The sequence below is a fragment of the Lepidochelys kempii genome, chromosome 3, assembly GCF_965140265.1.
Source record: "Lepidochelys kempii isolate rLepKem1 chromosome 3, rLepKem1.hap2, whole genome shotgun sequence".
In the NCBI taxonomy this organism is placed as follows: domain Eukaryota; kingdom Metazoa; phylum Chordata; order Testudines; family Cheloniidae; genus Lepidochelys; species Lepidochelys kempii.
The window spans coordinates 134174731-134202412 of NC_133258.1; the positions used below are offsets into that span (position 1 = coordinate 134174731).

The window sequence follows — 27682 nt, forward strand, 5'->3', positions numbered from 1 at the left end:
CTTAACTGCTGAAGACGAGGAGTTGGCTATGACATGGACATCCATAAATCATCCCTCCATGTCGCCAACTATAATAAACCTCAGCCCTAAGGGTGAACCATTCAAGAAATATATGTTTGCTGATGATGATTTAAAGAAAGGCACACCAGTGAACTGGTGGAAGTCACTTAAGCACTTGTATTTAGAGACTGTTGAAGTGATAATCTCACTTTTAACAGCAGTAGCTTCTTCTGCCGGTATAGAAAGAATATTTTCTTCCTTTGGACTAATTCATTCCAAATTGAGAAATTGTTTAGGTCCTGAAAAAGCAGGAAAGCTTGTTTTTCTTTTCCAGATTATGAACAAACAGGAAAATGAAGGTGAAGACGACTGAGTTAGCTGCAGAAGCCAATATTTTAAGTTTCTCATGTTGACCTGGCTGACATAGTCGATTTTTGGGTTTTGTTTTTTTTTTAAATATTTCATTTAACTATTTTAGTTAAAAACAATTTTAACAAAAACAAACCTGATTTTAAAATACTTGAATGTTTAACTAAATTCAAAATGTATATGCTTGTTTTGTTAAAATATTATGTGTGTGCTGTTGAAGAAAAAAATACAGAATACATAATGTTGTTGTTTTAGTTTAATAAAACAATTTAAATGTCTGTCTGGTGATGTTCTCCTCTTCATACAGCATGGGAAGAAAATCATCCAAATATTAATGATTAACCTGTTGAATTGGAGATCGTTCACCTCCCAATGACTTCATAAATATCTGCTTCAATTACCTTTTGTAAATTAAATAACCAAACAATTATTCATTTTCTGATATAACTGTAAAACTAATCTGAAAAGTTTTCAAAATAAATCACTTTAAAAATGTACAGAGTGTACCTTCTAAAAATGAAGCCTACATCTATCTCTGAGTTGTGAAGAATATGTATTAAGGTTATAACAACCCACAAGAACGCACTTTTATGCCGAAATCCATGATTAAATTGAGTCTTCCGGACTAGTGATTTAATAATGATTTAAATCTATCTGATTTAAATCAAATCCACCCTGAAGTTAAGCAAAGACCAAAGACCATCTTTGGCATCCATTACTAGACAGACACAAGGGAAAGGCACTCTTAGGAACTGAGAAAGATGGGTCCTTCAACCAAAGGGGGGTTGAAGTCTCTGAAACTAAATATAGGTAAGAAACCTGTTTAGGCAAAGATCTTTTCACCTAGGAAGACAAGGGAAGTCAGCCCCTTGTGCTTTTCTGGAACTTCCTGACTGAGAGAAAGTCAGCCATGGCTAGGAAGAAGGGAGACTGGTGAGAGAAGCCATCTTGCACAAAGCCTGTACATCTTGCTGGATTAAGTTTCAGACTTTTAGATGTATATTTTCACATTTTGGGGGTTTTTAATCCTTTCTAACTTTATTCTTTTTACTTGGCATCACTTAACCTATGTCCTGTTGTTAATAAATTTTATTTTTACTATAAACCAACTCAGTGTACTATTTAAATGAAGGGGAGTATTTACCCCAATAAAGTTATTGAGCAGCGATATGCTTTCGTGTCTTCAGAGAAATAATATGGTTTGTTTGTTCCTCTAAAATGTTCGGGAGAGGGTTGGACATTGCAGAGCACATGATTTTGGAGAAATCTGGGTGTAGGGGTGTGTGGGGGTCATCTTGCAGTTGAAGTCAAAGTGGGATTGTAGACAGGCTGCTGATGTCAGAGCTGCTGAACCAGGGCTGTCTGGCACACAGACACTCAAGGTGTGATCTGCATGCCTGTAGGCTGATTGTGAGCATCCCAGGCTGGGAGCTACAGCAGCAAAGCACAGACAGGCACCAAGAGTAGCAACGGCAAGTGGTGATACAACCTCTTAATGGCCTGGATTTACACCCTCAAACTCTGTCACACATACCCACTGCACTTTGTGTAAGATGGAAATATTCTGAAGCAGGTAGCTTTCTTAAAGACTAATTCTTAACCCCATATTTGTAAAACTTGGAGAAACTCAGGTACTATGGCTTCTGTACAAGTATGAATGATAGGATGGATCCTTGTACTTCAACATGCAAGCAGTCTAATTTCAGTTGTGACTGTTTAAGACTGTAGTTCCAGACAAAGCAGGTATCTGGACAGACTGGAAACACCACATTCACCCGGAGGAACTTAAACTGTTGTATCCTACTTACAAAAGGGTAAACGAAGGAAGATAGTCATGAAGTTATCTGTATACATAATACTGTATTTGGGTTTTTTATAATTCAGTGTAGATGTACCAACAATTAATGGTCCAGGAACTTGACATGCAGGAGGCCTTGTGTTTAATGCTAACAAACTAGTTAAAGAAACGACCCCTTGCCAGAGATTTTGGAAGAAAAAAATCTAACTTTTTTTTAAAAATTAAGTTTCTAGCCTTCACTGCTGGGAAGAAAATTACTTGAGCAATGGTGTGTCAAGTCTAACTGAACTAGCTGGAAAAATAGCTCGAAGTATGAACTGCCCTCATTCATCTTAATTAGGCACTAACTAACTTAATTAGGCACTAACTAACAAGATTATTTACATGTCATAACTACTTAAAAAATGATCACTAAAACCTTCAACTAACATGCTTAGCTTTGGGTGCAGCAGTTTATATTGGTGATAGGGTAAAGATGGGAGAACTGGGTAAAACTAAGTTCATGCCCAACCCTATCTTGTGGGAGGGGGGAGGAAATGAGCCACCATCTCCATTCCAAAAGCCTCTGCTTTTTGAACCATGAAACTTCACTGCCTCCTACACCTTTCAGAAGCCCAAACTGCTCCAAATCTCAGCTGTCTCCCACTTCAATATCTATAATACGGTTGCACTGTTACAAAATTCTGTAGCACCCGTAAGAGTTGGGGGAAGTGTAAAAGTGAGACATTCCAAAAATGACTTCAATACCATTAACAAAAAATACTGAACTGATTATTTGCTTTAATATTTAATTCAGTTTACTGAGTTGAATGGAAGTTGATGCAGAAATAATGGTTCTTTGCTAAAAAACTTGAATTATGTTAAGTTCTTGTGCCTTTTATATAGGAATTTTTTTTATACAAGACCTACAACCGCTTCTAGAAATACACGTCTAAGTTAAATGGGGAAGAGAGGAAAAGAGAACAGCTAAAGCTACTTGTTATATAGCAAGTAAGTCATTTCTAGCCCTGAAAAGCCTGTTGCTACCTTCCTACACGAATTATGTAAAATAGACCATGCTGATGACATTTAAACAGAATCTCAAAGCTAAAATTCATGTTATAAAGATAATTTTGATTTCCCTGGTAAGGAAGGTAGAATTGCTTAAAAGGAAGATGACTCCCTTATGTGTGATAGGAGACTGGAAAAGAGGCTACAAACAACTGGGGGTAGGGAAAAATGTGGCAACCAAAAAAAATTCAGAAGCAGTCAGCTAGTGATGAAAAATTCCCATATGGCCAAGTGTCAGCTGAAAATCTTTAAAAATCAAGAGTGTGCCAGAAAGAGTTGAATAACTTTTGGGAAAATTAGGCATCACTGTTAGATTAAAGAACTTTTTAAACTCCTTATTTGTTAAACATCTCAAATTTAAAATAGACTTAGGAACATCACTATTTTACTTTAGTCTATTTTAACTTCTTGCACTGCTGTAGCACTTAAAGGTCCCAAATAGGTACTGGGACTCGACTGTCCTAGGACTGCATAAATGTGTAGTGAAGAGACAATCACTGCCCCAGGAAGCTAACAATCATGGTAGTTCAGACCATAAAGATAAGTTAGTATCATCTATTTATAGTAAGTTTCTAGTCTATTTCACTTTCAGGTTTTTATGCACTAGCCCAGTGTGGTTGAATTGCATGCAGTGAAACCTGTATAAAGCTACCACTCAAAGAAAATATTACTTAGTGGTAGTGGCTATTTATCAAGGCAGGCTGGAAACCTTACAGAAACTGCAAGTCAAGATTTTTATTTTACTTCTAACACAATTCCTGTACTTAATTATATTTAATAGTTTTAAACTCAGTGGTGCTGTTAAAGAAATAACTCAGCAAATGTCATTTAAAAATATGACTACTAGAATGAAAAATATAAGAATCCTTTAAGTTAAAAAAAAAACAAACCAAAATTCAGCCTAGAATGTGATCTGTAACTATGATTCCATTGTGTTAATCACACAAAAACTAATGAGTGGAGTTTAGTCCTTCCCACAGGATCTTAAGGCAATGGTAGTTCAGAGGGTCAGGGCAGTACTCTTCCTTGTACACATGCTATAGGCAGATCTGACCAGAGCATGTGTGCAGGCTTTGGCAGCTCCTCACAGGTTACAGTGTAGTAGATCATTGTTTTGAGGGTTCAAGTGGAGCTACTTTTACATAGTTGCTTATCACATTCACGAGACAGTTGGTGGAGATGGAGTCACTTCAGCCTACTGCATCCTTTGGTCCTGCTATGACTGCACCTGTCACAACTATGCACACCAACATCTCAGATTAACTAAATTATAGTTTATTGCCCCTTGTGTTAAATTCTGCCTCAGCCTATGTGAACCTGACATTATGCATATTAAAATGTCCTTGTAGTTCTTGTATAAAACGGTTTTATTAAGACTAACTGGGGCAGGTGATGGATGTTTTCAGATGTTAATAAAATAAGACAGAGGCAACAAAGATTTATTCTACCACTTTCAGGAGATGCTTCAGGTAATCGTCAGGCCATAAAATCTGTTTTGTGATAACTTTTTATGGAAGGTCTTCATAGCACAGGCTAGTGGGTCTCACTTATATCCCACCCTCACTGCCTTTCCTGTGTCTATCATTTCATAGAGATCAATAAGGTGTAAGTTTACACTTTCCACCCATTGTTTGTTCATACTGAAGGCAGCTTCCTTTTACAGAATGTCTAATCCACTCTGTAAATGCACACTTTTAATAAATAAAGTCAAATTATATTAAATGCTTAGGGACACTGGAGGGCTTTCCTAACAGATTTCACTAAACTGGAGGAGAAATCCTTAAACTGTTCATGTTGCAACAACTTTGTGAACTGTTCTGTTAGCACCATATTTCGTTAAAGTTTTTTTTAAAATACACCCTATATTTTGGATGAGTGTTAGCTGTCTACCATTACAGCAGACACCAGCTGAGAGCCTAAGGCAGTGGCTGTCTATACAGAGGTAAGTCATGCAACTGGAGTCAAACACTTTATAATCCAAGTCAGTAATAGCAGAAAACAATCAAGTGCTCACTACAACAACGATGAAAACTTACTTTGGTGTTTCATTTATTCCAACCATGCAACCCAATGGAGGGATCTAGCAGGGATCAGGAGCACTTTTGGAAAAGCTCAGTACTGTAATATTCTGCTCCTAGATTTCAGCTGAGCTATAGTGGCAAAAACATTTTCTTGAAGATTCATTATTCAATTAAGTGTTTTGTCACAATAGCTCAGATGCAATTTAGCAACAGATAGTATTACAGCACTGAGTTTTCCTTAATTCTTGATCCCTCCTAGCTTTCTCCACTGCGCTTTTCATAGGCATGGATAAGAAAACTTGAGCAGGCGCTTTCCTAGTACAATTAGCCAAACACACAAACTTAGATCATCGATAATAGACTTAACTGCTCAAGACAAGTCCAGAAATTGCCCTCTATACTTCTAGTTGTATTTTAACAATTTTATAAAAGTCTTTAAAAGCTATACTGTGTATTCCCTCTACAACATACATATTGACTGTATCTGCTTTTTACTGATTGCTTCGACTATCAACTGGACAGCTTAGGGATCAGGAAGGAATTCCTGTCCACATATGAATAGCATTTAACAGTTAACTAGATGCTTCATCTGAAGATGGAAGAGGCCTCTCCTTTCTCTGAAGCAGTAGTAGTCTGCTAAATGGCAAAGTCATGTGTTCCTAAAAAGCACTGCCTTAAACCTACCTGTAAATGTCTAAATATGGAAAAATAAATGTAAAATGAACTACATCTCATTATCTTAAGGCTTGTCTATACAAACAGATAGTACATGCCAAGTTGGAATGCAAAAGCATGTCTTTCAAAGTGGAAGTAGATAAAATACATGGGGGACCCTTTAATGAGCATCAGCAGGGTCCACACAGTCCCCTAGGGTCTGGCAAGCTAGTATGAGGCACATTTACTTCCCAAACTTGCCATACACTAACTATTTGCTTAGACAAGTCCCAAGACTATAACTGTACGACCAGCCTGTGGCTTTAGAGGCCACAGTGTGGGAGGCAGGCATAAAGGAATATCACAGGAAGAACGACTGAAAACACTGCCTGTAGAAAAGAAATAGGCATGATGCTCCTGAAGGGATGGTTAGGTATCACATGCAGGAGCCCTAAATGCCACACCTTTTTTCAGTGCCAGTCAGCATGGAAGGGGAGTTGAGTAGTGGGTGTGACTAAGCCCCTTGAGTGTATCATGAGTAAAGTGTATCTGCATGTTATGGCATTCAGAATATCCATTAATTTTTCTGAAAAATTAACAGGAAAACTACATACCTTGACTTTGACGAGTCTTTTTGCTGTCTTGATCTTGGCCTCACAGAAGGCTCCTCTATATTTAGCACTCACATCAGTGCCCACTGTCAAATATGGAGGCTCATCAATGGCCTGGAAGAGAGAGGAACACAAGGTGCCTTTAATCTCCCAAACACTTCCATGACTATCAGTCCTCAAACACAAGATGATTGATATTACAGCTATAACAGAAACATAATGGCTGTAATTGGGGAAGGGTGGGGACACCCTCCAACAGTAATAAGCTTGGTGTGGCTGGGGTAGTGCTCTCAGTAGGTCAACTGTTAGTCTGTTTTAAATTTGTCAAGTGTGTCCAAAGTCTGTGGTGAATGCTCTTTTGCGGATAGTAAAAATCTAAATTAGAAAATACCCCCTTAAATTTCTTGCAAATACTGATACCTTTAAAAGATTATAGGAATGTTTACAGCTTCTTCATACCCCCAAACTTTCCTAACTTAAAAAGGTAAATATCAGACTAATAAGATTACTTTATGGAAATGCTGTAGGTCTTATCTAAGCCTACACGACTACCCATGCTCGAACCTATCCCATGTGAACACACATAGGCAGACACATACTACTGACATCAGCTACTGCTACATCAGTTAGATGGCCATTCCACATATTCCAGTGGAAGGTCTTGGGAACGTATGACTACCATACCTAATCTATTTTCTTGGAGGAAGACGCACAAAGATCTTTTTTCTACTGAGCCCCAGAAAAGAACCTGAACTTAAAAATATAAATTCCTAGTGTGCTGGGAATGAGCCAGACTGAAGCCCTTGTCTTTGGGGGCTGGAAGAGGACCTTTAGCATTTAAGCCACAAATACATACCACATTCTATATATTCAGTAAGATTTTATAATTTGAGGATATGCTGAATTCTTTATACAGAAGCGGATGAATCCCTGCTTCAAGAGAAAAGTCAGTTCAACCTTACCTACAAAACCTCAAGGGGCACTTTATAATGTGTCATCTGCTCTCTGATATAACATACCTTTTTGTTTGATGCCTACTGTGCTCACTAAATTAACATTCATTCCTTAAACTCCTCACTATTTAAAATAGACATTTTATGGCACTGATTAGTCTCAAAACTTCCTCTTAAATTGATACATTATTTCAAGCATGTGTCCGGAATACTTTCAATACACTTAATTCTCCATAGTAGTCCTAGCCTTTCCTTTATATGAACTTGATTTCCTATGAAAAGCACCTGTTTCTACAATCCTGACACCAATCAAAATTTTTTCCCAGATCTTCTCTTAACAGGAGTAGGACACACCATTTTAACCAGTCACAAAAAGTTTTCTGGCATGTTTGTGGGCTGGCTAATTGCTTCACAATCTTGAAAGCTCACCTTCTGTAGAGCATAAAGCTTCTGTTAGTTAAGGATTCAGGCCTACAGTCACCATTGAGATAAATATTGGTTCTGAAGGTCAGTTAGCATGTGTACAGGACTTTATGCATAGAAAGCGCTATAAGTATTAAATATTGTGTACCCACTGCTGACCAATAAACATTGAACTCGTTTACAGGGACCAACAGATGTATAATTAGTGAAGACTGACTGTAGTAAGCATCATTTCGCTTCACTTGGTAAAATAACCCTATTGAAGGAATATTATTGAGGCAGACTGATATCACCATATTAACATTAACTAAGGCCCTAAGCCCCCACGTAGTTCTTGACGTACTGAGGAAGAGAGGAGTGCCACTTCCACAACATACTCACTCACTTCCTCCCTAACCTCAGAGTCCCCGTGCTGTGCATAGATTTGAACAAGAGCAAGGGTTTGTTGCCTGATGCCTTGTTGTATTTTGTAGTGTATCCAGGTGTTAATTTAGGAAAAAATGTATTCCCTCTACATCAGGGGTGGGCAAACATTTTGGCCTGAGAGCCACATCGGGATTCTGAAACTGTATGGACCGATGGGTGTGGTGTATTAAATTGCTCCCCATAGGAATGTGCTACTTACAGTGTACTACTTACGGCTGCCAGTCCTGGTGCTCTGAGTGGCATGGTAAGGGAGCGGGGAGGCTGGATAAGGGGCAGGGGGTCCCAGGGAGCGGACAGGGAACAGGGGCAGTTGGATGGGGCGGAGGTTTGGGGGAAGGGGGGGAGAAGAGGGGTGGTCAGTGGACGGAGAACAGTGGGGGAGGGATGGAAAGGCGTGGGAGTCCCAGGTGGCCTGTCAGGGGTGTGGATAGGGGTCGGGGCAGACAGGGAGCAGGGGGGCTGGATAGGGGGTGTGGTCCCAGGGGGGCAGTCGGGGGACAAAGAGCAGGGGAGGTTGGATGGGTCAGGGGTTTTGAGGGGGGTGGAAAGTGGGAGGGGGCGGATAGGGGGCAGGGGCCAGGCTGTTTGGGGAGGCACCGCCTTCCCTACCTGGGTGTAATGCATTAAATTGCTCCCTGTAGGAATGTGCTACTTACAGGGTGTACCACTTACAGCTTCCAGTCCTGGTGCTCCAGAAGTAGCACATTTGCGGCTTTCACAGCTGCGCTGCCAGGCATGGCGAGCTGAAGCTGTGAGGAGGGGGGACAACACGGCGGGTTGGCCTCCCCAGCAGGGAGCTCAAGGGCCAGGCAGGACGGGCCCGTGGGCCGGATGTGGCCCACAGGCTGTAGTTTGCCCACCTCTACTCTACATACTGATCAATCTTATACTTCTATAATCCTAAAGTTTAACTCTATTTAGCATACAATGATTATATATGACATAACATGTTAGTTAATTATAACCACACAGTAAATGAACAATAAACTAAAATCATTGGCTATAGGTGGGGGTCAGAATCTGGTGGGGATCTGATTCCCTCTCCTCAACCCTCAAGTTCAGAGGGGAATCTTGCCCAAATTACTGCAGACTATCTACAGTAACTTCCCCTGTTTCCCCATGGCATTCAGAATCCTTTCCACCTCTACCCCAGTGAGTGTTCTTAGAAGTAGCTGTGGCAGCACAGTGACAGGTGCTGCAAGAGTCATGCCTTCCAGAGGGCAGTGTAAAATGCAGGGGCCACAGTGTGAAGCCTGAAACACTTGGAATCCCACGCCTGCCAGAAGAATTAAAGAGAAACTCAGCTGAACTTTCCCAGTTTACACACTCACATGTAAGAAAGATTTCTGTATGAGATATGCTATGTGTGCTGCAATAAGTAATTATAACTGTTTTTGACATCTGCTATGACCAGATAGTTATGTGGAGTTATTTTTCTCAGCATGGACCTGATAATCCAACTTTCCCAAAGTAACAGCAGTACACACTGATGCACCTCTGTGACAGAATGGAAGTCTCTTTAAATAAAAGAGAAATGGTTCTAAAGTCTGTTTGTTAAAACTAAGGTACTTGAGCTTAGGGGGCTTATAAAAAGATCATTAAAAACTATCAAATTAAATAAATCAGTTCTATGATAACACTGTATTAAATAGCTATGCAATTGCCACCAGCCTTGGGAAGTGTTATGACAAATGACCTATTACAAGTTTTGTCACTTTAAGAAGAGCTCTCTGATAGGAGGAGCCTGAAACTGGAAGCCGTCTGCCAGAAGTTTCTCTAACTCACTGACTGAAACCAGAGTATGGCTGCTGTAGCAGGAAACACCTATATTTTCTGTCTGGGATCAGCGAGAAATCCAGGGACTGCATTAGATTAAATACGGATTGTAGTTAAACTAAATTTGTCCTCTTAAGGAGATTGATGAGCAAAGCTGCAGGCAAAGCTTTTCATGACTGATGGCCTGTTGAGAGTAACTTATCGAGAGCACAGGCCCAAGGGCCTGCTGGAGCTATGCTTTTAATATGCCATTGGATCTGTGCTTGTGGATACAGTAGGACCAGTAACACTAAATTTATTATTATTTTGCTAATAGAGGACTGGAGAATGCACAACTGCTCAGAGATTATCTATTTGTGCTAAAATGTACATTGTGCTGTAGGTTCTTATACTGACGTGTGTGTGTGTGAAAATTATAACAATGGGTGGTATATATGGATTTCTTCCTGTTGCTCATTAGTTCCACACTTCCATATCTGGGCTAATTTAAAAATCAACCTCAGCCAAACAAACTAATGGTACTAACCAAGGAAGTGAGGTGGATGAAGACTAACTAAAAGAGGCACTCCACATTGTTTCAGAAAGGAATCTGCTGCAGGGGCCCAAAGAGGGCAGAGTGAATATTTACTGCAGGACTAGCTTTGTCAGCAACTTAAAAACTTCCTGTGTCAGTCTTGTGCATCATCATAGTGGGATTCACATGTATGATACAGCACAACCTCATTTAGGCACTGTAAACAAACCTGGAGTAATTTTGAAGCTATGGTGTTCTTTGATCCTCAACACATTGCTTCTTTTGCAGAAAATTGACCAGCATCAAAACAAATGATCAGCTTTAAAATGAAATGAGAAACTAATAACCAAGAAGAAAATACTTTTGTAATTAGTGTTACCCACTAGGCTTTCTAGAATACAGCTTTATCTGGTGCTTAATTCTTTAATTGAAATAGGAAGACTAGCTTCTTTGCTCTCTTAGCTCACTAGTTCCTCAACTTCAAATGAACTGTTATGTAGTTTAGTTGAAGAAAATAGTCCCTCTACATATAGAGGGGAGGTTATTGCTGTTAAAGCTGGTTTACCACTTAAATACAAGCTGTCTCTAGGTGACCTGTTATCAATTTCCACCAATTCAGTGGCTGAATTTTCTTTGGCACCCAACAATCCTTTTGGAGTGATTCAGCTTCAGCCTTCAAACTGATTATGCGTCATAGCAGTGTTTCCCAAACTTGGGACACTGCTTGTTCAGGAAAAGCCCCTGGCAGGCCGGGCCGGTTTGTTTAGCTGCCGCATCCGCAAGTCCAGCCGATCGCGGCTCCCACTGGCTGCGGTTCGCTGCTCCAGGCCACCTCGGCCCACGCCGCTTCCCGCAGCCCCCATTGACCTGCAGCGGCGAACCACGGCCAGGGCAGGTAAACAAACTGGCCCTGCCCACCAGGGACTTTCCTTGAACAAGTGGCGTCCCAAGTTTGGGAAACACTGCATCATAGGATTGACAGTTAGACACCCATGCCACAGAAAAAGCCATCTCTCCTACAGTTAGACATCAATCCAGCACTGTAGTTCTGATCTTTCAAATGAGATGGAGGAGCTAAAGATTTGAAAACACTTCAGAACAAATAGGAACACTTAAAAATTAGCATCTGAAGATCAAGAGAAAGTGACACTTTGTTCTTACATAGCTTCTTTTGGGACTGTTAATGAGGTCAGCTCTCTTTCGCTATGTAGGATGAGATCGTCACTGTACCTTCTTGCACAATTGTGCAATATTATTGAATCTGAATGATTCTAAAGTCTGTGGCATGTCATATAGTAACTAATATTACTTCTATATGCTGCCTTTTATTCAGGATTCCCAAGAGCTTTATATATTCACCTAAATTATATAATTTATATCCTAATCTGTGTTCCTCATTGTACCCCACACACCACATAGGATGTTCTGAGCAAGCCACACAGAAACAAGATTAAGCCTTAAACCAACAAACGTAGCAGACATGCTCAGGAGGAAAGCCAGCTCAGCCGTTTTGAAGGTAATGTGTGTGTGCGCGTGCGGGGTGGGGGGAGAAAGAGGGGAAGATGGGGCTTGGAAATTCTTTTACTTGTTATGTAAAGGAGGTCTGAAAGTCTTAGTTCTTTTAACATTAGAAATTCAGGTCCTTTCTAGGATGGAAGGGTTTGATAACTGCATAACTTAGTGAAATGATTTCAGAAGAGCCAAAAGAATGATAATTGAGCTGTTGAAAAGGGCAAGATTTTTGGTCAGAATTTTAAAAAACCCTTTAGGGTTAACACCTTTTTAAGTTCAATAACTTTTTCAGGCTGTGAAGAATTCAAACATTATCTCTCCTTTAACTAATGTGTTACAGCTCACAAATATGCCTAGATCCCCAAACAGGTCCTCAAAGTTTAAAAAAAAGAAAAAGAAATAAAAAAAAAAAAAAGACCAAGCTTGACATGCCTGATTTTCTTCTAAAGTCAAAATCAAGCAGAAAAGACTGCATTCCTCAATAACTTTTTAAACTAAAATACTTTGCAGGTCACCTTTGCAGGTCACCTTAACACTGTTAAGCCAGGAATGGGCAAACTTTTTGGCCTGAAGGCCACATCTGGGTATGGAAATTGTATGGCGGGCCATGAATGCTCACAGAATTGGGGATTGGGGTGTGGGAGAGGGTGAGGGCTCTGGGGTGGGGCCAGAAATGAGTTCAGGGTGTGGGAGGGGGCTCTGGACTGGGGCAGGGGGTTGGGTCGCAGGACGGTGCTCGGGGCTGGGACCAAGGGGCTCAGAAGGCAGGAGGAGGAACAGGGCTAGGGCAGGGGGTTGGGGCGCAGGAGGCGGTCAGGGCTACAGGCTCTGGGTGGCGCTTACCTCAAGCAGCTCCCAGAAGAAGCGGCATGTTCCCCCCGCCGGCTCCTATACGGAGGCGTGGCCAGGCGGCTCTGCATGCTGCCCCGTCCTCAGGCACCACCTCTGCAGCTCCCATTGGCTACAGTTCCTGTCAATGGGAGCTGCAGAGCCGGCGCTGGGGGCGGGGGGCAACATACGGAACCCCCTGGCTGCCCCTATGCATAGGAGCCAGAGGCGAACACGCCACTGCTCTGAGAGCCGCACGGAGCCACAGCACATGCGGAGTGGGGCGAGCCCCAGACCCTGCTACCCAGTTGGAGCTCGAGGGCCGTATTAAAATGTCTGAAGGGCCGGATGTGGCCCCTGGGCCATAGTTTGCCCACCCCTGGGTTAAGCCTTCTTATGCCCTGCATGTCATCCACAATTTAAGTCAGATGCACCCATGCTGCAGCTGAGTTGGCACTTGCTGCATTTACCTATTCTTCAAATTTTAGCATGCCTTAGCTGCCCCAATCCATGAGCATTTAAAAAAAATTGAATAGTGGAAACCAAAGGTCCAAAACCAAGATAATACAGCAAGATATGAGGCAAGGTTTGCTTAGAGGAGCAAAAGTCAACTGTGCAATTCCTGCCTCCAGCTCTAGCAGTCACTCAATCCCCATCTAAATCAGATCTTTCAATTCTCCAAATGAATAATAATTTTAAAGGTTATAGGGAATCCATCATCTTACATCAGATTCAGATTTCTACCCCCTATTGGTAAATTAAATTTGTTTTCTTATGCAGCAGACTGCTTAAGGTATTCAGATAGACTATAGCATTTAATTTAGTTTTATTGAGACTTGTTAGAATGTAAGCATGATCTATTCAGTCTCAACCACTGCCTCTTCAGAGATGGCAAATTATTAAGCTATTTTGACTCTATGCTGCAGAAGTCATGCAACTAAATCTGATTAGCTTGAGATGACGGATTATTGAACAGGGTGATAATAAAGGCTATTGCCCCTGAAAAACAGGTGTTCAAGTTTCTTTTGGATAACACTTGTAAACCCAAATAACCATTTAATCTAGTGATTTCTATCTTAACCCCTTACATCTAGCTCAATACTTTTAGAGTACATTTTCTCTTCTAACACCCAACACAAAAAAATATGACTACTTGCACTACTGCAAGTTACATTCAGTTTCACATTTGTACCTCTAAGGGCAAGTCTACACTACAGCGCTACATCAGCGCAACTGCGCATGTGGTGAAGACGCATTATGCCAATGGGAAAGCACTCTCCTGTTGGCATAATTACTCCACCTCTGCAAGAAGCGGAAGCTATGTCTCGCTCTCCTGCTGACATAATGCCAGTGTGGACAGTGTGAAACTTGCATCGCTGCAGAGGACAGAGGAGGGGCTTTTTCACGCCCCTCAGTGACATAAATTATATCAACTGTAGTGCAGACCTGCCCTAATATACTTCCACTTGTCTACAACTATCTTACACAGAAGCCAAATCTGACAAATTCCTCCTCATAATACAAACTATTTTGCTGCTCTCCTAATAAACTTTCAATCTTCTCACTGTCACCACATAAAGCGTCCATACATTAGAAACGGACAAGGCTTAAAGTACTGCCTTCAAGAGTTTTGAGACAGACCAGCTTGTGAGGGGAAGACTTTCTTCATTTTTTTCATAGCTAAGCACAACTGCAGAGAGCTCCACACAGGAGAACTGCTCACAGAGCTTACTGCAGGATCAGGGCCACAGTCAACAAAACTACACTGAATACTATAGGGAAAGCTGCTGTTTATACTTCAAGTAACTCTAGAGGGAACCTATTTTACAACTATGCAACGTAGCAAAAAAGGGACATGAACTTAATTGTTCCTGTTATTGTAAGTATAAATTTTTCAGGAAACACATATTATTAGAACAGACTACATAAATTTATGCAGTTTGTTGAACTTTGTATCTAACATGATGCATATTCAATTTCACTGTTACAATAGAACCTGCTGCTACCTGATTGCGTACTTCTAGTTCCAAATGAGATGTGTGGTTGACCGGTGAGTTTGTAACTCTGAGGTTCTACTGTTGTTTCCTTTAAGTGAGGAGCCTTCACAGAGCAACAGTGGCGACAAACACTTGTTTAAGAAAGTGTTAAGTCACAAATTGGCATAACTCCTTCATAGCAGGTATGACACTTGAAACTAAGATTAAGATTTGCCTTTTTTTAAAAACCATTTCCAGTTGATGCTATCCCCTTAAACAAAGCTGTTGAATCTTTTCATTGTTCCCTCATCTTGTGCCAACCAGAGATGAGAGTCAACCAGCTTTTGACAGCAGTAGCCTCTTCTTCAGGTGCAGAGAGGAAATTTTCTTTTCAATTTACTCAATTAGTTCAGTTCAATGACTAGCTCATACAAAGCTGAGAAACCAATTGGGAGCTGAAAAGCAGGAAAACTTGTTTCCTCTCTTTCAATCCTCTTAATAAAAATGAAGTGTGAGAATGAGAACAACTACTTCTAAAATCTTGAAGGACAGGGTGACCAGAAACAATCAGTTCAATTCACTAACTACAGATTATACTTTCTCTGTTTAATCAGTTTTAAATAAAAACATTAATAAATTGCAGCACATTAAGGTAGTCTTATTTAACTAAGAACCATTTTAAAATGGCGGTATGAATAGCTCAGTGGTTTGAGGATTGGCCTGCTAAACCCAGGGTTGTGAGCTCAATCCTTGAGGGGGCCATTTAGGGATCTAGGGCAAAAATTGGGGATTGGTCCTCAATTGAGCAGGGGGCTGGACTAGATGACCTCATGAGGTCCCTTCCAACCCTGTATGAGTCTATGAAAATGCTGTTTGTGCATTTAACTGAATTTCATTTCCAATCCAGGTGCAGCTTCACAAAAATAACAAGTTAATACTCATAAATGAGAAATGTCTCATTTTCTACCACATTAAAAATGCAAAAATTAAAAATCTAAACAAACATATTAAGCTACAGAATAGCTTACAGTGTGTAGCATATCGTCCTGGCTAGCAAAAATGTACCAAACTTAGTGTAAAGGCTATATTTTGTTGCAAAACATGTTTTGAAGTTTATGCTAATAATGAGAATCAACTTTTCTTTAGAAAAGCAGCTAAGGTACATATGAAAAAAACAAGATGAAAATTTATTATTTAAATCATGGTTTCCTGCTTGCTGATTTAAATCAAGCTAGCCAGGTCAGGATCAAGGATCAAGTAGGCTCTCTCAAATTCAGGAACTTAAGTGCTGTGATTACCACAAATTCAAACTGTATTTAATTTTCTCATTTTATTGCTTTGAAGATTTTGGTATTCGATGTGGTACTCTAGGTTAGCATAAAACAAATCTGACAGTTTAATAGTAACAGAGCACCAGACCAGAAAACAAAGCATTTGGATTCTAGTCCTAGTTTCACCACGCACTTCCTGTAAAACCGTAAGTCTCTACTCTCTGCATCAGCTTTCAGATCTGTAGAATGGGGATAATACATACCTATCTCCAGGGCTACCAAGACTTCATTAATGTTTACAAAGTGCTTTGAAATCCTTGGAAAGAAAAATTGTATTTTCATAATTATTATTACGTATCACCACAGAAAGCAAACATTTTATTGAATCAAACACTTAAGAGCTGCTGATGGCTCTATTTAGAAATAATTCTGCTTCTGTATAATCCCGTCTGTATGTCTCTTTTCTTGTTCTTTATTCTTAAAGACTCTGCATGAAAGCAGGATATTTTGAATTACTGCTCTTGCTGTTTCTATCCCCACCTCTATTCCATAATCCTGTTTGAAGTCACAATAATTTCCATAGCAACCAACTGACATTTTTTGTAAGGTTTTAAAAAGCAAATTCGACTGACTTTGCGTTTTTATATACAGTTTTCAAGAGAAGCATATAAACTGAGTTAAGTTATAGCTTGGTTATATGTTAAGGATGAACTGTTACAGAAGAATAAGGTAAGTAACTAACCTGAAACTTTTCTAGGCTGCTTTTTGAAGGAGTTTATCAGGCTTCTCTAGCACAAAAATTTGAGTGACCTCTTTCAGTTTTAACAAGGTCTGAAACAGACTACAACCTCTAGCACAGAAACTGAAAATCTGAAGTGACTAATTGTTCAAACTTCCAAAGGACTTTTTAAAAATCAGGAAGGTTGTATATCTAGGAACAAAGGCTATATTTATTGCTTTCCAAGATACAGCCCATACTGTGACTCTGAAGAGGACTTAACGCACATCTGAATATATTTAGCTCTGGTCTACACTATTGCTTAAGGGTGTGGATTTTCCAAACCTCTGAGCGATGCAGTTACACCAGTCTAATTCCTGATGTAGACAACACTCTGTTGAGAGTAGGATGTGATGAAGCCGAAAAACTGCCAGCCAGAAAACCCAGTGTTTTAAAGAATGCCTTTTGGCCCAGCTAGCCCCACTCCACTATATCTGCAGCCAACACCAGGCCTGGGAGGGAGCAGGGGGGAGGGGAGGGAAGGAGAGAGAATAAAAGAAGGGAGCCTGGCTCAAAGGTTCAGGGCTGACTGGTGAAGAGGCAGGAACTTGCTGTCTCCCTGCCTGAAGGGACAGAGAACCAGGGCAGCCACCTGGACGTAAGCATTGGTTTCCCAGCCAAGGAGACTGAAGAAATCTCCAGCATGGGAGATAACTGACTGAGGAAAACCCCAGAGCAGTGGTTCTCAATCTATTTACCATCGTGGGCCACATATGCAGCTCTCTCTGTGTTATGTGGGCCTCATCCACGCTAGGTATTTACTATCTATGTGGCCCTGAAAATATCACATGGGCCGCAGCTGTGTGCCGACTGGGCTACAAGTGGGCCATGGGTTAAGAACCAACCTACAGGGAGATTGTGGGTCTTGTCCTCACCAGCTTGTGGCTGCCCATGCCCAAAGGAGCCTGGGACCACAGCAAGGCACAATCCAGACCGCTGGGCTGGGACCTGGTGGAGAGAGAGGGCCAAGGTCCCTCTCTCCCCAGCCCTAAAGGCTAAGGTCACTCGGTCAGAGGGGGCTGAGAACCAGGCAATCTCACCACTAGGGAGCCAGCCACCCAAGCCCCTGTTCCAGAGGGCTTCTGTCAACATAGCGACCACCTCTCAGGGAGGCGTAAATAGTGTCTGCACTAAGTGCTGCAGCTGCAGCACTTAGAGTGTAGACTAGCCCCATGGGGCCATGGTGAATAAGCAGCTCAACACTAGCTCCCAATCCAATGCCGTGGCTAAAAGGGCTAATGTATAACAGGAATATCAAGTGGGAGTAGGGAGGTGATGACTTGGCTTTGTTTGTTTTTTTAAACACCTTTTGGTAGCACCTGTCAGACCACTATTGCAGTATCGTACACAGTTCTGGTGTTACTTTAAAATAAATGTCTAAACTGGAAAAGGGTCACAGAAAATCTACAAGAATTAGTTTGGAAAATATCCTACAGGGAGAACATGAAGAAGCTCAATTTATTTAGTTCATTGAAGGCAAGGTTAAAAGATGCTTGATCATGCTCTACTCTTGGGGGAATTCTGTGCCACTGCGCAATGCAGAATTTACACAGAATTAATAATCTGCACAGAATTTCACTTTCCCCCACAGAATTAGTGCTGCACACCTGCTGGCTGTCACTAGTGGCTGCTGGATAAGAAGAAACCAGCTCTCCATCTTGCAAAAACAGGACACTGCTGGGGGGAGAGGGAGGGGGAGCTGGAGGGTGCCAGGCAGCTGCAGTTCCCAGCACTTCCTGAAGGAGGTGGCATGTACAAGCCCAGGACCCAGCATCAGGCTGTTTCTCTGAGGATTTGTGGGCTCTGGAGGGTAGGGGGTGTGGGTGTCTGAGATTGGAGGGACAGTTTTCTCCTCTGACACACTCAGACTGAGGCACCCAACAAAAGCATAACAGAGAAACAGGAACTGGATTGTTGCAGGTTTTTTTTAAACTTGCTACTCCTGGGGGAATCTTTTTTGTAGTCTGTATTGTTACAGACATACTTGCTGACAGATATTTTGAAATAAATTACCAAAATAATTGAAACTGGTGTTAAAAATTGTGTTATTCTGACAAATAAAATATATGGAATTTTGCAGAATCTTTTTTTGGCACAGAATTCCCCTAGGAGTAATACTCTAATTACTTAGGGTGGGAAATGATACTGGAAGACTATTTAGCAGGCAAAGTCATAGAAGACTCCAATGGTTCAAAGTTAAAACATTCAAACTGAAAATAAACTTTAATCACATGGGTAATTAGCCAATGGAACAGATTACCAAGGGATGGGGTAAATTTATCCATTACTTGGAGTCTTTAAATCAAGAATGGATGTCTTTCTAAAATGTTAAACCACAAATTATTGAGCTAGACACAAAAGGCATTAGGTAATCTGTAGCTCAGATGAACAGATCATGATGGTACCTTCAAACCTTAATCAAAGGAATTTGATCTCCATTTTGGATGAGTATTGAATCACCAAGTAAAGTGCTGGGATTGTAAAAAAAATAAAATAAATAAAGCTTCTGAAGAGTTTTGTACCAAAGGATCGAATAAGATTAATTTCTAACCAACTAACATTTTTAAAATATTCAGAATGGTTATGAACCAACCATCCTATAGTTTTCTAGCAAAGGAGACAAGCTTTATAATTTTTGATGTGAGATAATATACATCAAATCTTATTGCTCCATCCATTAGAAATGAGTTCAGTGCAGTAGCAGACAGATAGACAGTGCACATGTGGATGCATCTCAGTTTAGAATTGAGACCTTATCATAATACTAATTTTGAAAAGACACTACAAACACTTTGCTCAGCAACAGTCTGTTCACTGCTTTAGCTTTAAGAAGCAGAACTCTAGCAAACACCCTTCACCCCTTTGCCTCCCAGCTCTACAGGCCAAGTCAGACTATCTCTTCCTTATATTCATAGGTAAATGTAATCCCTGCAATAATGTGGCTACCACAGCTATCTCGTTTAAATCTAGGGTATCCCGTTATAGGAGGACTAGAATATCAGTGTGTTTTTCTTATTGTTTTCAAAAATCTGGTAGCATAACTTGGTAAATTTTTCTATAGTTGCTCTATCAGCTTTTGTGTGTTGTGACGTGGTAGTATAAATAACACTTCACTTGTTAAAGGGGATAGGTTGTCTAGGCCTGATGTTTCATTGTTTAAAAAAAATATACCATTTTCTTTACTGTGAGAAATGACTCAATTCAACACACGCTAGCGGTATTTGCAACCCAAACTTTGGGTTACTTTATTATGTGAGAATATGAAACTGTCTGGTCTATGCTGTCATGCTGAACAATTCTATATAGTGAAATGTAAACTAGCCGCTTAGAACTATCTATAATGTTGGTAAAACTGATGGAGAAACTAAAGATATAATATGATGATGTCTCAAGACCCATTATTACTGTAAAAATACTGTACGCCTCAAAGTTACAAGGCACAACGGCTTCGTACAGAAGTCATGTTAACATGGAATTATTCTAAGAATGAAATACAGAAAAGTTTTGTTAATAATACTGTTGTGATGCTTTGAGCAGTCAGGCATGATGATGTAGTTATTTATAGTTTCCACTTCTGAGTCAAAATAGGCTTAAACCAGTTTAGCTCCAGGTCAGTGTATCCTCAACTTTAAAGGCTAAGAGTTTAAAATCTCAGAATTTTAAATCCTAGCATTCTTTATCCTTATTTTAAGAACTGAAGGACTAAAAGTGATTTTAAATAAATGAAGGTGATGACAAAAAGATATTCTCCTTTGAGTACAGTCTGTAGAAAACCCCAATCTTTAGAGATAGACTATTATAACTTATAAAGGGACACATCTTCATTCTCTCTGAATTATGCAGGTCTTACGGTAACAAGCAAGATTACTTCAACAAAGATGAATATTCCTTTTTTCCAATTTTTTTGTGGATGTGACACTACTTTCTGTAATCAGCTTTACTAATCACTTCTTTGTGATACTTAAAAATAGATCTATTGGAAAACTTTCCAATGGGAAACCCTCCAGTTGGAAAATGCTGATTCAACAAAATCTAAACATTTCACACACATATTGATGGTCAATTTTCTCAGAAAACTGACTGTGACGGGGCACACTCACCCTGCACTGGACAGGGAAGGGTTAACCCTATATTGTTGGCTGAGGAAACCATGCCCCCTCAACTCTACTGGGCATGCTCCAAATGCACTAGTATAAAAGGGAGCAGCTCAGCTCAGTTGTGGCTGACTGCCAGGGAAGAAGGAGGTATGCAGGAGACACTGCAACCCAGGCAGATACCAAGCTACCCATAGAGGCCCTGAAGAGTCTGGAGTTGCCAGGGACTGCACAGACCAGGGAACCCAGAGACTGCAAAGATGCCCAGATTACAGAAGTGGGAACCATGGTAGGAAGCAGCCCAGGGGATTTAGATAGTGGCCTGGTTAGTGAACTGGAATTTGGATTCAGCATGTTTTGGTTGGAACCCCCCCACTGACTCAGTGGCACACACTCCTGCCATTATGAGGGCCTGGACTGGGGCCCACTGAACAGGGAAGGCTTGGACCTCCCTACTTGGGCTGCCATCCCCCTTTTTGTACACGGCAGCCTCCTTCCCCACTGAGCCTCACTACCCTGCTACCAGGGACAAATGTACTGACTTTGGCCACTAGGCCTTACTGCCCTGCTAAGACGGGTGAATACTGCCCTGCCGACTGAAGCAAATATATGGAGCCTGGCCATTGGGCCACACTGCCCAGCTATTAGGGGAGAGTACACTGACTTTGGCCATTAGACCTCATCGCCCCGCTAAGAAGGGCGAGTATACTGACTTAGGCTAAGGCGGCACAAACGTAGGTTAAGTGCTTCCCACCTCTGTGCCCTAAGAGAGATGAGGCACACTCGGCCTGCACTGGACGGGGTCTACCCCAACCCTGTCACACTGACAAAACTCTTCATTTTCACTTGTTAGTGTATTAGAGGAGCCATTTTTGCAATATTTTGTTTTGCTAACAATTCCACAATTTCAACTTTTTCCCATTTGGGGAAAAAATTTCAAAATCTTGGCATTTCCTATTGGATGGAAATTCCAAATGTTGACCACCTATACTGACAATTGGGCTTAGTCTTATCAAAACAGTAACACAGGATCCTTTCAATACTTAATTGGTGTAGCCTGGCATAATATGGTTGGGTTTGTAGTTTAAAGATTTGCCCATAGGTTGCTGACACCAAGAATAGATCTATGAGGCCTAAGAATCAAAGGCATACGGTAAAATTGTGAATCCACCCCAGATCATTAGAGAAGGCCAGGGAGGAAAGATCCTTGGTGGAAGTCACTGCAAAACATAAAGGGAAGTGACTTTAAACTCCTCCACCCAATTTCAGGACCAATGGCAGACAACAGAGCACAAGTCTAAGATCTCTGCATAAGCCTAAGTAAGCCTCGGATTCCATCCCTGATGGCAATAAGGCTACTCCTGATTTACCTCTGAGAAGGCTCTTTCAATAAGAATTTCTTCCAGGTATTAAATTTGTGCAGAGCCTTCTGAGTGTAATAAGAGAGTCCAACCAGGAAACAGAAGAGGAAACAAAATGGAAAGCCTAATATCATGCTTCAATATTACATCCTCTCCAGTCAGACTTCTGGAAGGTTCAGAACTGGCACAGGCAAGCTAGTTTTAGTCCCTGTTGGATCTAGGGTATATACAGCACAAACACACTAGCTTGGTCAAGCAGATGCCTTCCTCACTGACTTATCTTTGGGTTCATGTCTCTTGTTCAAGCAGGAGTGGAATTGGGCAGAGCTAAAATGAGTCCTCCTCTTCTTTAGTGTCAACAAAGATGTTTAAGGCTTAAAATCTGTAGGTCAACCAACCTCAAGCTTTCTGAAGGCATTTTGAGCTGAGCCATATCCTTAGATTTTCCCCTTAGATAATGGCACAATAAAAATTTAAGAATGCTGGGGCAGAGATGTGCTCAGATCCTCATTTCAGGTCTAATTAGCTTTATTCTTCTGATCATCAAAATTATGAAGCATTATCCATTCCTTTCAGCCTCCAGTGGAAAAATGTTAAAGTCCTACAACTCTGGCAAATGACCTGTAGTTCAGATAAAATTAATTAATTTTGACCCAAAAATGAAAGCCCTTAAAATTTGACCTTCCTGGAGTCCACTGTGCCACAGTTACACTATGAATCCCTTAATGTCCCAGAACAAGAGACTGAACTGAAGGACAAAGGTAAACTAGCCAACAGACTGAACCTCTCTGAACAGCTTATCTACTAAATCAGAGGTTCTTAAACTGGTCTTTGGTTCATTCATGATGGTCTCTGGAGGGCTACTACTTCCATATTTTCACCTGTTTCTGGGAGTGGGGCAAAGCCTTTGATGGTCAAAAGGAATTGTGTGACAATCTCTCATCTTAAGTGTTGAGAACAATGAGAGAGAATAGTCTCTTCCTGCCACTGCTATGTAGAGGACTTTGAGATCTCATCCCGAGAGTGATCTCTACAGGAAATACTGAGAACCATAGATTTCTTCTCTACACTTCTTTCTGGGAACGCTGATCTGGGGAAGACAATATATCCAAAGTGCTACCTAATTCATCTCCCATGGCATTGTGTTGAAATATGCTATTCAGCTGGTTCTACTGCAGTCTACATTTAAAATAAAACCAAAAACCTAAAATCCCATGTGGTGTAAGACTTAGTTCTATTTTTAACAAACCCAGAGGAATATATAATAAAACAGCTGAAGAAAACACCATTTGTATTACATACTGCTACATTTAGTTTTTAATAACTAGGTTTAGGTAGTAACAGATCCCATGAAATACAGTGAGAAAAGAACTACCTGACTAGTAAAGGATCAAAACATTACAATAATACACCTTACAATATAAAAAAAAACCCACCTTGCCATATAGATTATTTTTTGTCTAGACTGATCTTTACTTGTAGTTTTACTTTTTTTTTTGTAATATCATTTCTCAAATAGTGAGGCCAGCTTCCATCCTATAAGGTTATTTAGATAACGAATGGAAAAATGAGCCCAAATCAATATTCTTAACTTTTTATAGGGCATTAGTCTAACCACTGCATGGCTGAAAGGAAAAATTCTGAGAAAACAGCAGTTAACCAATATTGATGCTAAGGGCAACAGTTTTATGTCCACACACCACTCTTCATATTTAGAATGGTCCATAAGCAAAGCCTTTGCTTCTCCTCCCCCCACATGCCCACCCACTAACCACTTCCCCAGCAGCACTTCAGGGCAGGGACCATCTTGTTATGGTGTATATATACACACAACAGTACATAGCATGATGGGGCCATCATCACTAATTGAGGGCCCCGAACTGCTACATAATACAAATGATATTTAGAACAAAAACTGACTTCACATTAAAAATCCAATTTTAATAGTTTTCCCTCAATTAATTGTTCAGTTTCTGATCCCAGGAAAAAGTAGGAGAGGTGATAAGAAATCCAAGGATATCCAAACAGGACACAGGGGGAGGGGGAAAGTTTAGTCTGATGGCTGCCTATTTAAATTATTACTCATCCTATGACACTTATAGATTAACTTGTGGAGACAAACTAATTTTGGGGCCACAACTAAATTGACCTTTAGTGCAGAGATTAAAGATTCTACTTGCAACTTTTTCCCTAACAAGTGGGGGCCATAAGCCATCAACTTTTGCAGAATTTTAATCTTTAATGAAAGCTTAACCTTTACATTAGGAAGGGTTATCTTCACAATTACAAACTGATACACTGATCTTGTAGGCAGAGCTTCTGTCCCTTTCTAAGCATCAGAAGTAGACTGAAATTAAGAGGATTCTTATCTGTTCCACAGCTCCTATTCATAACCCTGTGGGCAGCAGTGAAACAGAGAATCATCTTAATTTACCTTGCTGGGTAAAAGATATCAGATCCATGAGATTCTCAAAACAGGAAGAAAGAAGGATAGAGTAATGGAGATGTCTTCTACATTCCTCACAGTAGCCTGCTGGATCTGGGCAGGGGAAAGAAACAAAAGTCCTCCCAGCTAGTTGTGGGTGCCACAAAATAAACGGTAGCATTTCTGTCTACCACAGATAGACCCAATACTACACTTTACTCCTGACTGGCAACAACTCCCAGTGTTACCGAAATTACTCTTCTCAGAACATAGTATCAATCAGCGAGCCAGTTCTGTCTACACAAACCTATACGAGAAACCAGGATGAGATCACTAAACTTTTTCAAACTGGAGTTTATCAGGATCTGAAGCAAGACTTCCAGCAGTGGGAGGCTGTGTAATTGCAATGCACCCCTGCTTTGCCCAGATTAATGGAAATATCTGCCAGTACTAGGTCTCATGAGGAAAACATGCATGGATCATCAAGCTGCATAATCTTAAACAGAGATAATGGGATCTAATTCAATTTTGACAATGCCATCTTTAGATAGCAGTAGTCTTAGTTTGTTTTTTTTTTAAAACTACAGCATTGTTCTGTAAAACACGTATGAGGAACAGTAATATTCCTAAATTGCAGAAATCTAACAAGAGTATATACATATGAGCTACTCTACTTCCTGTCAATAATCTATTGGTGATTTAGTTCCACAGGCTGAAGTTAACAAACTGGAGGTTGCTAGCAGTCCATTCCCCTCCTTATCCCTCCACCGCCACAGAGGCAAAGCAGTAGTCACCTGTGTGACAAACCACTACCTCTTCCCCTGTCTTGTGGGTGTTCAGAGCATGTCTACTGGATCAGGCCCCACAGGGGAGCTATGAAGGGGAATGCTAGCTTAAGAATCCCTCTGGGGTTTAGTACACAAGTTGCTCAACTCCATCAGAATGTAGGCGGCTTTGTACATGCATACTGGCAGAAGTTTTGCTACCTACATGACTTTACTAGTGGAAACTTACACACCTACAAGGTTGTGAATGCTAGTGGTAGCTAAATATTAGCCTTTTAGGCACCTAAAGTGAAAGTTAGGCACCTAAGTCACACTCGTAAATCTAGCCCTTAGTGTCCATTTAAACTGTTCCTTGCGGCTTATGAACACAGGCTTCAAAAAGTGAACTGAACGCAACCAATAAAGTGATGTCTCAGTCTATAGCTAGCCTGAAACAATAGACACAAACTGTTCCCATTCAACTAAATTGAGTTCTACGATTTAAAAATTATTGTCAGGATTCAGTATTAACCATTTTACTGATTATTATAGCTGAATCACCACTCCAATTAGACTTATGCCATTAGTGGATGTAGTGGCAGATAGTGGAAAGGGGTGCATATGTTGCAGTTGTGTAGCTTGATCCTGTCCATGGTGGGTGGAGTGAGGAATTCAAACCCACTCATCTCAAATTTAAAATCACCTCTGCCCTAAAGAGGAAGAGATGCAAACATTCCACAGCATCCAAAGTCTTACTGCCTCCTGGATACCAAAAGCAAATCAGATGCCTTTTTGGGTCCAAAAAGCACCAACTGTCCATTGATCTGATATTAAAACCTCTAGTTTTCACAATAGCTCCTACAATGCAGTTATTCCTTGTCAATACAAATCTGAAGCAAACTGAAAATGTACACTTTGGAGGTAGTATAAAGAAATGAATTTAAATTCCAAATATCTCACTGATTGAGTGTAGGTGTGAAAAGAGAGGAATCAGGGGACAGAGCTTCTTAATTCTAGAAGCCAGGCCACACAATTTAAGTCTATGCATACTACAGAGGAAATGGTCTGATTTTTATTCCACAGTAAATAGGAACTTCTGCATGTATAGCTATTCAGACCATCCTGCCTTCCAGAAGCTAGCAAACGCAGTAATATAAAGCAATGTGTTTCAGATGTTTTATACAATTCAGTCACCCAGAATCCCTCAGTTTCTTTGGCTCTGACTGCTGCACCGGTTCCGGTACATCATGATTGGCTGCTGAGGCCTATGTCTTCTGGCAGCCATTTCCAGGGAGTGGCAATGACGCTCCAAACCCTCTCTCTCACACACAACAAAAGTAAGGCATTTTAACTTACTGAGAAGGCCCCATTTTCCTATCATCACTTTCAGAAGTGCTGAAGCTATTCTGCAACACTCAATTATTTCTTACAACTCCTCTGGCTTTGTATTATCCCAGAACTGTGTTCGTGAGCAGCTCTGCCCAAAGACTGTTTTAACTCTTGGCTAAAGGGTTAAATGATTCCAGCAAGCAAAAATACCAGCTTCCAATGATCAGATAATCTGCCTTCTTAATAATAAAATCACTCCATGCTCTGGGGGAGGGTTATAGTTGTATAATGTTGCAATGATTTATGGAAAGAGAAGAGAGATTTAGGGGATACAGTCAACATAAAAAATAAAGGTGTGGAGGGGAAATCAAGCAACACCTAAGGTTATTATAATTGAAAGAGCAAAGAGTCTCCCTAGTTTTACTTGGCACAACTGACAGTCAATTCCACTGTCTTCCCCCCCCCCCCCCCCCGTATAGATGAAATTCTGTTTTGTCATCAAAAGTTCTACAAGAGACATTTCTAGAAGACCTCAGCTAGCCACAAGAAAAATACAACATTCTAATAACAAGTGAGTTTATAAAATATTTATACTTATCACAACAATATAGGCAACTTGTAGATGTTGCTATTGTAGTAACTAAGGCCTCAAAATTATGAATTATTACTAAAGAACTGTGCAGGCATCTAGACTTTTAAAAAAGCAAAGAGGGCTGAGAAAAAAACCCCTCAGTCTAACGACAGTTTCT

General features: G+C 40.6%; 1 protein-coding gene across 4 annotated transcripts in view; it reads right to left on the reverse strand.

Annotated features, from left to right (window-relative positions):
• Positions 1-27682, reverse strand: part of ARID4B (AT-rich interaction domain 4B) — a 139914-nt gene that overhangs the window by 98108 nt on the left and 14124 nt on the right. For all 4 annotated transcript variants that reach the window (XM_073338149.1, XM_073338148.1, XM_073338147.1 and 1 more), the window contains exon 3: positions 6507-6617. In XM_073338149.1, the coding sequence (XP_073194250.1) occupies positions 6507-6617 (111 nt within the window). The remainder of the gene's footprint in view (positions 1-6506; positions 6618-27682) is intronic.